This window comes from Oncorhynchus masou, chromosome 12, assembly GCF_036934945.1.
Source record: "Oncorhynchus masou masou isolate Uvic2021 chromosome 12, UVic_Omas_1.1, whole genome shotgun sequence".
Classification (NCBI taxonomy): domain Eukaryota; kingdom Metazoa; phylum Chordata; class Actinopteri; order Salmoniformes; family Salmonidae; genus Oncorhynchus; species Oncorhynchus masou.
In genome coordinates this window covers 122,460-135,735 of record NC_088223.1, presented here as the reverse complement: position 1 = coordinate 135,735, position 13,276 = coordinate 122,460, and the positions used below count along the sequence as shown (strand labels likewise).

Genomic DNA, 13,276 nt, shown 5'->3' with positions numbered 1-13,276 from the left:
ATAATATGACAGACCAGCTAAATCTACAGTCTTTATTATATTTTGACAGACCAGCTAGATCAAATGTCTCTATTATATTATGACAGACCAGCTGTCTGGTAACATGACTGAATACAAACAGTGCAGCTATTCCCTCCGTAAGGCTATCAAACAAGCTAAGCGTCAGTACAGAGACAAAGTAGAATCTCAATTCAACGGCTCAGACACAAGAGGCATGTGGCAGGGTCTACAGTCAATCACGGACTACAGGAAGAAATCCAGCCCAGTCACGGACCAGGATGTCTTGCTCCCAGGCAGACTAAATAACTTTTTTGCCCGCTTTGAGGACAATACAGTGCCACTGACACGGCCTGCAACGGAAACATGCGGTCTCTCCTTCACTGCAGCCAAGGTGAGTAAAACATTTAAACGTGTTAACCCTCGCAAGGCTGCAGGCCCAGACGGCATCCCCAGCCGCGCCCTCAGAGCATGCGCAGACCAGCTGGCTGGTGTGTTTACGAACAAATTCAATCAATCCCTATACCAGCCTGCTGTTCCCACATGCTTCAAGAGGGCCACCATTGTTCCTGTTCCCAAGAAAGCGAAGGTAACTGAGCTAAACGACTACTGCCCCGTAGCACTCACTTCAGTCATCATGAAGTGCTTTGAGAGCCTAGTCAAGGACCATATCACCTCCACCCTACCTGACACCCTAGACCCACTCCAATTTGCTTACCGCCCAAATAGGTCCACAGACGATGCAATCTCAACCACACTGCACACTGCCCTAACCCATCTGGACAAGAGGAATACCTATGTGAGAATGCTGTTCATCGACTACAGCTCGGCATTCAACATCATAGTACCCTCCAAGCTCGTCATCAAGGACCCCGCCCTGTGCAACTGGGTACTGGACTTCCTCACGGGCCGCCCCCAGGTGGTGAGGGTAGGTAACAACATCTGGGGCCCCACAAGGGTGTGTTCTGAGCCCTCTCCTGTACTCCCTGTTCACCCACGACTGCGTGGCCACGCACGCCTCCAACTCAATCATCAAGTTTGCGGACGACACAACAGTGGTAGGCTTGATTACCAACAACGACGAGACGGCCTACAGGGAGGTGGTGAGGGCCCTCGGAGTGTGGTGTCAGGAAAATAACCTCACACTCAACGTCAACAAAACTAAGGAGATGATTGTGGACTTCAGGAAACAGCAGAGGGAACAGTAGTGGAGAGAGTAGCAAGTTTTAAGTTCCTCGGCATACACATCACAGACAAACTGAATTGGTCCACTCACACAGACAGTATCGTGAAGAAGGCACAGCAGCGCCTCTTCAACCTCAGGAGGCTGAAGAAATTTGGCTTGTCACCAAAAGCACTCACAAACTTCTACAGATGCACAATCGAGAGCATCCTGGCGGGCTGTATCACCGCCTGGTACGGCAACTGCTCCGCCCTCAACCGTAAGGCTCTCCAGAGGGTAGTGAGGTCTGCACAACGCATCACCGGGGGCAAACTACCTGCCCTCCAGGACACCTACACCACCCGATGTTACAGGAAGGCCATAAAGATCATCAAGGACATCAACCACCCGAGCCACTGCCTGTTCACCCCGCTATCATCCAGAAGGCGAGGTCAGTACAGGTGCATCAAAGCTGGGACTGAGAGACTTAAAAACAGCTTCTATCTCAAGGCCATCAGACTGTTAAACAGCCACCACTAACATTGAGTGGCTGCTGCCAACACACTGACACTGACTCAACTCCAGCCACTTTAATAATGGGAATTGATGGGAAATGATGTAAATATATCACTAGCCACTTTAAACAATAATACATTATATAATGTTACTTACCCTACATTATTCATCTCATATGCATACGTATATACTGTACTCTATTTCATCGACTGCATCCTTATGTAATACATGTATCACTAGCCACTTTAACTATGCCACTTTGTTTACATACTCATCTCATATGTATATACTGTACTCGATACCATCTACTGTATCTTGCCTATGCTGCTCTGTACCATCACTCATTCATATATCCTTATGTACATATTCTTTATCCCCTTACACTGTGTATAAGACAGTAGTTTAGGAATTGTTAGTTAGATTACTTGTTGGTTATTACTGCATTGTCGGAACTAGAAGCACAAGCATTTCGCTACACTTGCATTAACATCTGCTAACCATGTGTATGTGACAAATAAAATTTGATTTGATTAGATCTACTGTCTATATTATATTATGGCAGAGCAGCTAGATCTACTGTCTCTGTCTTTATTATATTATGAAAGACTAGCTAGATCTACTGTTTCTATTATATTATGACAGAGCAGCTCTATCTACTGTCTCTACTATATTATGACAGAGCAGCTAGATCTGCTGTCTCTATGTCTCTATTATTTTATGAAAGACCAGCTAGATCTACTGTCTCTATTATTTTATGACAGACCAGCTAGATCTACTACTATGTTGACTGACAAGCCTTTAACCAACAGGTGCAGACCTCACAGTGAAATGCTGACTGACCAGCCCTTAACCAACAGGTGTAGATCTCATAGTGAAATGCTTAATGACCAGCCCAGCCTTTAGCCAAAATGTGTAGAACTTACAGTGAAATGCTGACTGACAAGCCCTTAACCAACAGGTCTTGCCGCTACAGTGAAATGTTGACTGATCAGTCCTTAACCAACAGGTGTAGACCTCATAAGTGAAATGCTGACTGACCAGCCCTTAACCAACAGGTGTAGACCTCACAATGAAATGCTGACTGACAAGCCCTTAACCAACAGGTGCAGACCTCACAGTGAAATGCTGACTGACCAGCCCTTAACCAACAGGTCTAGCCCCTACAGTGAAATGCTGACTGACAAGCCCTTAACCAACAGGTCTAGCCCCTACAGTGAAATGCTGACTCACAAGCCCTTAACCAACAGGTGTAGAGCTTACAGTGAAATGCTGACTGACAAGCCTTTAACCAACAGGTGCAGACCTCATAGTGAAATGCTGACTGACCAGCCCTTAACCAACAGGTGTAGACCTCACAATGAAATGCTGACTGACAAGCCCTTAACCAACAGGTGCAGACCTCACAGTGAAATGCTGACTGACCAGCCCTTAACCAACAGGTCTAGCCCCTACAGTGAAATGCTGACTGACAAGCCCTTAACCAACAGGTCTAGCCCCTACAGTGAAATGCTGACTGACAACCCCTTAACCAACAGGTGCAGACCTTACAGTGAAATGCTGACTGACCAGCCCTTAACCAACAGGTGTAGCCCCTACAGTGAAATGCTGACTGACAACCCCTTAACCAACAGGTGCAGACCTTACAGTGAAATGCTGACTGACAACCCCTTAACCAACAGGTGCAGACCTTACAGTGAAATGCTGACTGACAACCCCTTAACCAACAGGTGTAGCCCCTACAGTGAAATGCTGACTGACAAGCCCTTAACCAACAGGTGCAGACCTCATAGTGAAATGCTGACTGACAACCCCTTAACCAACAGGTGTAGACCTCATAGTGAAATGCTGACTGACCAGCCCTTAACCAACAGGTGCAGACCTCATAGTGAAATGCTGACTGACCAGCCCTTAACCAACAGGTGCAGACCTCAATGAAATTCTGACTGACCAGCCCTTAACCAACAGGATCACCTTACAGTGAAATGCCGACTGACAAGCCCTTAACCAACAGGTGTAGACCTCATAGTGAAATGCTGACTGACCAACCCTTAACCAACAGGTGCAGATCTTAGTGAAATGCTGACTGACCAGTCCTTAACCAACAGGTGTAGACCTTACAGTGAAATGCTGACTGACCAGTCCTTAACCAACAGGTGTAGACCTTACAGTGAAATGCTGACTGACAAGCCCTTAACCAACAGGTTCACCTTACAGTGAAATGCTGACTGACAACCCCTTAACCAACAGGTGCAGACCTCACAGTGAAATGCTTTGGGAAATATGTAACTTTCACACATTAACAAGTCCAATACAGCAAATGAAAGATAAACATCTTGTTAATCGACCCATCCTGTCCGATTTCAAAAATGCTTTACAGCTAAAGCACAACATACGATTATGTTAGGTCAGAGCAAAGTCACAAAAACAGACATTTTTCCAGCCAAAGATAGGAATGACAAAAAGCAGAAATATAGATCAAATTAATCACTAACCTTTGATGATCTTCATCAGATGACACTCATAGGACATCATGTTACACAATACATGTATGTTTTGTTCGATAATGTGCATATTTATATCCAAAAATCTCAGTTTACATTGGCGCCTTACATGCAGTAATGTTTTGATTCCAAAACATCCAGAGATTTTACAGAAATACTCATAATAAACAATGATAAAAGATACAAGTGTTATTCACAGAATTAAAGATAGACTTCTTCTTAATGCAGCCGCTCTGTCAGATTTCTAAAAAACTTTACGGATAAAGCATAATAAATAAATATACCAGGTTAGACCACAGCCTGTTGTTTCACATGGGAACAAATGAGCCATAGTGGGCAGAACATGCACAAGGCTAGTGGAATCCTATTGGTGCGTTCTAGCATCATTTGCATATTTCCATTGGGCAGTTAGTTAATTCTATATTGTAGTTTTGGGAATAGAAAACTATTGTGATTTTTTTTTTTTTAATCGCTGATGAATTAGCAGAATATTGGCCTAAATCCATCTGGTCCCATCTTCTCCCACTGTCAGCCACTGGGCTTCCTCTCACGTGAGTGGAAACTCCAACCCGATGCTTCACATTTATACTGTACATCCGAAGAAATATGTCTCACTGTTCCATCTGTTGGTTACCTACCTTCTTTAAGGTTTATTGGCAGACTATACCCATAAGGTGGTTACTGCCGCCACCTACTGTATGGAGAAGTAAAATATCCCCCCAAAACAAATTCACGACTTCTTCTGGTTAGCTACCTGTGGACGTAAACATCATGATGTACGAGTCCCACCTTCCATTTAGCTAGCAAATCAATGGCATTGTAACAAAAAGCAGTGCTATGATTGGTCAATAAGGCTGCCAATGTCAGAGTTTCTAAATACTGTACCTTCTTTAATGTCATTGTAGATTTGTGAGCAGACAGAGATCATACATCAAGTGCACCATGAGCAGAGAGATGCATGCTCCACACTTCATTTCTTGCACTCAATTCCACTTTCTGGGCACACATCTCTCTCTGAGCTCAGTCATCTCCTCAACATGATCCTCTGTGCTGTTGAGATTGTTGTGCACCCCTTTGGCATTCAAATTGTGAGGGAAATGATGCCATAGACTGCACACGATGTGCAGGGAGATGGAACAGTAAACAGACGTTTCAATGTCATAGCCATATAGATACCGGCTGAAACACGGTCTGAACCAATCAGCAGCCAGGATTAGACCCACCTAAAAGGATTATAAGCACCAACTTTCATAAAATATTTAATTTACAGTTTTATTTTTTTATTTTAAAGTGTCATTATACACAATAAATACAATACAAAATTAATCTAATACTATACTTCAAATTCTCTTTTTTTGTACATTATTGTTCGTTTGACCATGTTTCTGCATTTGAATTGTCCAACAGGCTTTGAAGATGGGGATGGGGGGGGGGGCAGTGACAGAGGGGTGAAGGAGAGAATAAGGGATTTGATAAATGTGACCATGTTAACTAAAATGCATCCTAGCCTACTGAATGTCAGCCATGGTCAGGACAACCAGAGGACATGTTTTAACATGTAAAGGTGATTTCATAATTACATGTTTCATTGTCATTACAGTAATAGGGTTCTTAAAGAGAGCACCAGCCTCAACAGTCAACCAGAAAGTCAGCCAACCACCTCAACATTTAACCATACTACAACATGTATTTGAAAGAAACACAACCTAACCATCTAGCTAAGAAGAATTGAACAGCTGGAACCAGAAAGTGTATTTGTGGTGATGATAGAAGTCAGAATATGGAAAAAGAGACATGGATCTGTAGTGATGAAGAGATCGCTAAAACAAGCCTCTCCTCCGTGTGTGGTTTACCTACTGAAGAGAGGCTTTAGGGAGTTCTATGCAGTCTTGCCTTGATTATATTCAGTAGAGCAAACATTTAGTCACAGAAAAACAAATCTCTTATTATTGGACAAGTTCCTGTAGTTTTCTCCTGTTTTATACCTACTGAGCATGACCCAGGTCTTATTTGTTATACAGGCAGGCAGGCAGCAGCTATAACATGATGACTAAGGAATGGAATACAGTGGGAATGAAAAAGGAAAACCTTCAATAATACAAAACAACTGGAGACAAATTAATCAAACTGATGATTGAGCGTAGTTGAGAGAGCAGAGTGTACTGCCAGAGTAAAGCATACCTTTTTACAGAGAGTCATCACCATCCATCCAGTGACTGTGAGCATTGTGTCATGTTGTAAAGTAAACAACATTCAGATGGACAAACAAGGTCAACTGAGCTTGTCAGAGCAGTGAGAGTTATTCCTCTCTCCTCTCTTCAGTCCCAACTGTTGTGTGTTATCTGCTGTGAGTCTGTGGCACCAGTCCTCTGCCTCCAACCTGAGAGTGATGGGCCAGAGAGGATGAAGATGAAGAGGAGACTGAGGGTCTGTATGTGTGTGAGGAGGGCTGGGGGGCCGTGGGTCGCTGGCTGTGGTGGTGGTGTGGCCTGACGGAGCCCCCTTTGGCTCTGCGCGGTGTGGGCCCCTGGGCCTGGCCCTGCAAGTTGAGGATGGTGTCGATGGCACACTGCAGGTGCTCGTTAAGAGACTCATCGTGTGGCGGGGAGCCGGAGGAGAAGGAGGCGTTGTCCATGACAGGAGAGTCTGACTTACAGCGCTTAGCAGGAAGTGATGAGTCTCTGTAACAAGAAGTGTCTGGCGGCGAGGAAGGGGGCCCAGGGGCATGCTGGTCCATTCTGAACGTATCACCCCCACCGCCGCCACCTGACCTCTGGTGGTTTTTACTGCTCACCCTCTTATACCTCCCCATGTCCGCCCCTCTGTCCCAATGATCCCCTTCTCTCCCCCTCTCCTCCTCTCTGTCTGAGAGATGCTGCTGGGTGTTTGTGATGCCCTGCAGTAGGCCAGGAGAGGAGGGGGAGGAGTTACCCAGCCTCAGGGCCTCCCGGCTGAGCTCTGTGTGGGAGCCCCCCTCCCTGGGGCTGCCTCCTCTCTTCTCCAGCTTCATGCTGGTGATCACTGTCCCCTCTGAGGAGGGAGAGGGTGAGGGGGGAGAATTGGGGGGCGAGGGGGAGGGACGGGGGTACGGGACACTGTCTCCTCCTCCTCCCGGTACGCCCGGTCGGACGCGGGGGCTGATGTTCTCCCGGTAAGTCTTCCGTAGAGGCAGGCGGCAGGTGGTCTGAGGGGAAGTGGCCGTGGAGGCGGGGTTACGCTTGACTCCACCCACATTGTGATGTTCTAACGCTCCATTCATCTGAGCCGTGGAGGAAGATGCGGGCGCTGTGACTCTCTGTGGGATGGGGGTTGCCTGTGTGGTTGCTATGGAGACCATTGCTGAGGAGGCTGTGTTACAGCTAGGAAGAGGAGTCCTAATGACAGTTATAGAAGGCGGCGTGGCTAGTGCTGCTGTTTGGGCTTTAGGGAGTGCCGGCGCCGGTTGGGGTCGTGTGGTAGGGAGTGCCGGCGCCGGTTGGGGTCGTGTGGTAGGGAGTGCCGGCGCCGGTTGGGGTCGTGGGGTAGGGAGTGCCGGCGCCGGTTGGGGTCGTGGGGTAGGGAGTGCCGGTTGGGGTCGTGGGGTAGGGAGTGGAGGCGCCGGGTGGGGCAGGGTGGTAGGGAGTGCCGGTGCCGGTTGGGGCAGGGTGGTAGGGAGTGCCGGCGCCGGTTGGGGTCGTGGGGTAGGGAGTGCCGGTGCCGGGTGGGGCAGGGTGGTAGGGAGTGCCGGTTGGGGCAGGGTGGTAGGGAGTGGAGGCGCCGGGTGGGGCAGGGTGGTAGGGAGTGGAGGCGCCGGGTGGGGCAGGGTGGTAGGGAGTGCCGGTGCCGGTTGGGGCAGGGTGGTAGGGAGTGGAGGCGCCGGGTGGGGCAGGGTGGTAGGGAGTGCCGGTGCCGATTGGGGCCGGGTGGTAGGGAGTGCCGGTGCCGGTTGGGGCAGGGTGGTAGGGAGTGCCGGTTGGGGCAGGGTGGTAGGGAGTGGAGGCGCCGGGTGGGGCAGGGTGGTAGGGAGTGGAGGCGCCGGGTGGGGCAGGGTGGTAGGGAGTGGAGGCGCCGGGTGGGGCAGGGTGGTAGGGAGTGGAGGCGCCGGGTGGGGCAGGGTGGTAGGGAGTGGAGGCGCCGGGTGGGGCAGGGTGGTAGGGAGTGGCTGTGGCTTATGGTTGGGTGTGGATGGTGTGTGGACCGGGTCGAGGGCGGTGTTATGCACCACCTTACTAAACCCCGCCTCCTGCTTGATCTTGAGCTTCAAGCCGATGCGTGGGCGGGCGGCGTACGTCTTCATGGGGGGTTTACTGGTCCTCCGGGGGAGAGTATCATCATCCTCAGCTGGACGAGAGGAGGAGAAAGGGTGGTGGGGTGACTGACGGGTGGGAGGTGGAGGAGCGCGGCTGAAGGAGGAGCTGTGACTCTGGATGTCGGCTGTCTGTCTAATTCCTGACCCCGGCCTGGCCACAGGAGCTGGGGAGCTGGACCAGGAGACAGATGCCCCCGCTCCTCCCTGCTTTATCACCAGCTTGGTGGAGGGGAAGTGGTCCGGGATCGGTGTTGGGGCTGGAGCAGGGGCAACACCACTCCTTACGGGGCTGGGCTCAAACCACTGGGGTTGAGGCTGGGAACGGGGCTGAGGCTGGGGTTCAGGATGGGGCTCGGACAGGGGTTCAGGATGGGGCTCGGACAGGGGTTCAGGATGGGGCTCGGACAGGGGTTCAGGATGGGGCTCGGACAGGGGTTCAGGATGGGGCTCGGACAGGGGTTCAGGATGGGGCTCGGACTGGAGCTGAGGATGGGGCAGGGACAGGGGCTGAGGATGGGACAGGGGCTGAGGATGGGGCTGAGGCTTATGGTGGGGCTGGGACTGTAGCTGAGGCTTGGACTGGGCCATGTTGGCAGCTCCACTCTCAATCTCCATCATCCTTGAGTTGGCCACATACTCGTCTGGAGAGAGAGAGAGATATGAAAGTTATCAGATGAATCAGAGATGACAGACCAGACCAAAGGTAAAGCTATTACACATACGACAGTTCTGTCAAAACTATTCTGGCTATGTGCTTCTCGGCTGTAGACAGGAGGGCCAGTTTGATAATTCAAAAGTTTGTACTATTTTCCACATTGTAGAATAAAAATGAAGACATAATAACTATGAAATAACACATTTGGAATCATGTAGTAACCAAAGTGTTAAAAAAAAGTGTAAATAAATGTCATATTGTAGATTCTTCAGCAGCCACACTTTGTCTTGATGACAGCTTGGCACACTCTTGTATGGGTATAGGTATCTAAACTTCAGACCCGCTTGGAATGTGATGAAAGAAATAAAAGCTGAAATAAATCACTACTATTATTTCACATTCTTCAAATAAAGTGGTGATCCTAACTGACCTAAGGCAGGGAATTTTTACTAGGATTAAATGTAATATCAGAAAATGTGAAAAACTGAGTTTAAAGTTATTTGGCTAAGCTGTAAACTTCCAACTTCCGACTTTATATGTACTGTATCTAATATAAACTCAGCTAAAAAAGGAAACGTCCTCTCACTGTCAACTGTGTTAATTTTCAGCAACTTAACATCTAAATATTTCTATGAACACAAGATTCAACAACTGAGACAAAAAATTAACAAGTTCCACAGACATGTGACTAACAGAAATGGAATAATGTGTCCTAAACAAAGTAACAGTCAGTATCTGGTGTGGCCACCAGCTGCATTAATACTGCAGTGCATCTCCTCCTCATGGACTGCACCAGATTTGACAGTTCTTGCTGTGAGATATTACCCCACTCTTCCACCAAGGCACCTGCAAGTTCCCGGACATTTCTGGAGGGAATGGCTCTAGCCCTCACCCTGAGATCCGGGCTCTTCGCTGGCCATGGCAGAACACTGACATTCCTGTCTTGCAGGAAATCACGCACAGAACGAGCAGTATGGCTGATGGCATTGTCATGCTGGAGGGTCATGTCAGGATGAGCCTGCAGGAAGGGTACCACATGAGGGAGGAGGATGTCTTCCCTGTAACGCACAGCTATGAGACTACCTGCATTGACAACAAGCTCAGTCCGATGATGCTGTGACACACCGCTCCAGATCATGACGGACCCTCCACCTCCAAATCGATCACGCTCCAGAGTACAGGCCTTGGTGTAACGCTCATTCCTTTGACGATCAAAGCAAATCCGACAATCACCCCTGGTGAGACAAAACCGTGACTCGTCAGTGAAGAGCACTTTTTGCCAGTCCTGTCTAGACCAGCGAACATGGGGTTGTGCCCATAGACAATGTTGTTGCCGGTGATGTCTGGTGAGGACCTGCCTTACAACAGGCCTACAGGCCCTCAGTCCAGCCTCTTTCAGCCTATTGCGGACAGTCTGAGCACTGATGGAGGGATTGTGCGTTCCTGGTGTAACTCGGCAGTTGTTGTTGCCTTCCTGTACCTGTCCCGCAGGTGTGATGTTCAGATGTACCGATCCTGTGCAGGTGTTGTTACACGTGGTCTGCCACTGCGAGGACGATCAGCTGTCCATCCGGTCTCCCTGTCTTAGGTGTCTCACAGTACAGACATTGCAATTTATTGCCCTGGCCACATCTGCAGTCCTCATGCCTCCTTGCAACATGCCAAAGGCACATTCACGCAGATGAGCAGGGACCCTGGGCATCTTTCTTTTGTTTTTTTTTCAGTCAGTAGAAAGACCTTAATTGCCTACCGTCTGTAAGCTGTTAGTGTCTTAACGACCGTTCCACAGGTGCATGTTCAATAATTGTTTATGGTTCATTGAACAAGCATGGGAAACAGTGTTTAAACCTTTTACAATGAAGATCTGTGAAGTTTAGATTTTTAGGAATTATCTTTGAAAGACAGGGTCCTGAAAAAGGGAAGTTAATTTTTTTGTTGAGTGCAGCAGGGTAGCCTAGTGGTTAGAGCTTTGGACTAGTAACCAAAATGTTTCAAGTTCATACCCCCGAGCTTACAAAGTACAAATCTGTCGTTCTGCCCCTGAACAGGCAGTTAACCCACTGTTCCTAGGCCATCATTGAAAATAAGAATATGTTCTTAACTGACTTGCCTAGTTAAATAAAGTTAAAATAAATATCATAATAGATATAGGCATGCCTAATAGATATAGGCATGCCTAATAGATATAGGCATGCCTAATAGATATAGGCATGCCTAATAGATATAGGCATGCCTAATAGATATAGGCATGCCTAATAGATATAGGCATAAATATATTAGATATGTATATTAGATATAGTCATACATATTAGATATAGGCATGTATATGAGATATATGCATGTATATTAGATATGTATATTAGATATAGGCATGTATATTAGATATAGGCATGTATATTAGATATAGGCATGCGTAGTAGATATAGGCATAGAACCCGATTGAACATCTTTCGAGACACCTGAACGTAGCTGTGCAGAGACGCTCAACGTCTAACCTGACAGAGCTTGACAGGATCTGCAGAGAAGAATGAGACAAACTCCCAAATGCCAAGCTTGTAGTATCATACTAAAGACAAATTGAGGCTGTAATCGCTGCCAGATGTGCTTCAACAAAGTACTGAGGTAAAGGGTCTGAATACTTATGTAAAGGTGATATTTACATTAGCAAAAATGTCTAAAAAACAGTTTTTGCTTTGTCATTATGGGGTAGTGTGTGTAGATTGATGGGGGGCAAAAGGTATTATTCCATTTTAGAATAAGGCTGTAATGTAACAAAATGTGGAAATATTCAAGGGGTCTGAAAACTTTCAGAATGCCCTCTATGTATATTAGATAAAGATTTGTTACCAGGCCTGTCTCTGGCGAGGATGCGGTCCTGTCCCAGAGAGATCTTCTCTTCCTGAATAAACATCCTGTCCATCATTACCATCTCAGCTGACGGGCCAAGGCGCTGTGGAACCAAACAGCAACACAACCAGCTAATCAATCAACCATAACACAAAAGTTAGCGAGACAATCCTAGTGAGGGAGAAAGAGTAGACATTGAACAGACGGAACAGGTAAATCACCTGGAGAAGGAACCCTAGTGAGGGAGGGCTGTAGCAGGAGGCAGAACAGGTAAATCACCTGGAGAAGGAACCCTAGTGAGGGAGGGCTGTAAGCAGGAGGCAGAACAGGTAAATCACCTGGAGAAGGAACCCTAGTGAGGGAGGGCTGTAGCAGGAGGCAGAACAGGTAAATCACCTGGAGAAGGAACCCTAGTGAGGCTGTATAGCAGGAGACAGAAGAGGTAAATCACCTGGAGAAGGAACCCTAGTGAGGGAGGGCTGTAAGCAGGAGGCAGAACAGGTAAATCACCTGGAGAAGGAACCCTAGTGAGGGAGGGCTGTAGCAGGAGGCAGAACAGGTAAATCACCTGGAGAAGGAACCCTAGTGAGGGAGGGCTGTAGCAGGAGGCAGAAGAGGAAAATCACCTGGAGAAGGAACCCTAGTGAGGGAGGGCTGTAGCAGGAGGCAGCACATGTAAATCACCTGGAGAAGGAACCCTAGTGAGGGAGGGCTGTAGCAGGGGACAGAAGAGGTAAATCACCTGGAGAAGGAACCCTAGTGAGGGAGGGCTGTAGCAGAAGACAGAACAGGTAAATCCCCTGGAGAAGGAACCCTAGTGAGGGAGGGCTGTAAGCAGGAGGCAGAACAGGTAAATCACCTGGAGAAGGAACCCTAGTGAGGGAGGGCTGTAGCAGGAGGCAGAAGAGGTAAATCACCTGGAGAAGGAACCCTAGTGAGGGAGGGCTGTAGCAGGAGGCAGAAGAGGTAAATCACCTGGAGAAGGAACCCTAGTGAGGGAGGGCTGTAGCAGGAGACAGAACATGTAAATCACCTGGAGAAGGAACCCTAGTGAGGGAGGGCTGTAGCAGGAGGCAGAACAGGTAAATCACCTGGAGAAGGAACCCTAGTGAGGGAGGGCTGTAGCAGGGGACAGAACAGGTAAATCACCTGGAGAAGGAACCCTCGTGAGGGAGGGCTGTAGCAGGAGGCAGAACAGGTAAATCACCTGGAGAAGGAACCCTAGTGAGGGAGGGCTGTAGCAGGAGGCAGAACAGGTAAATCACCTGGAGAAGGAACCCTAGTGAGGGAGGGCTGTAGCAGAAGACAGA

At 48.2% G+C, this 13,276-nt stretch overlaps 1 protein-coding gene across 4 annotated transcripts in view; it reads right to left on the bottom strand.

Moving 5' to 3' along the window:
• Positions 1 to 5,434: 5,434 nt before the first annotated feature.
• The window catches only part of LOC135549446 (BRD4-interacting chromatin-remodeling complex-associated protein-like), a 66,794-nt gene continuing 58,952 nt past the window's right edge, over positions 5,435 to 13,276 (bottom strand). For all 4 annotated transcript variants that reach the window (XM_064979414.1, XM_064979416.1, XM_064979415.1 and 1 more), the window contains 2 exons: positions 11,967 to 12,069; positions 5,435 to 9,105 (listed from right to left, as the gene is read on the bottom strand). In XM_064979414.1, the coding sequence (XP_064835486.1) occupies positions 6,515 to 9,105; positions 11,967 to 12,069 (2,694 nt within the window). In that variant the 3' untranslated portion in view covers positions 5,435 to 6,514. The remainder of the gene's footprint in view (positions 9,106 to 11,966; positions 12,070 to 13,276) is intronic.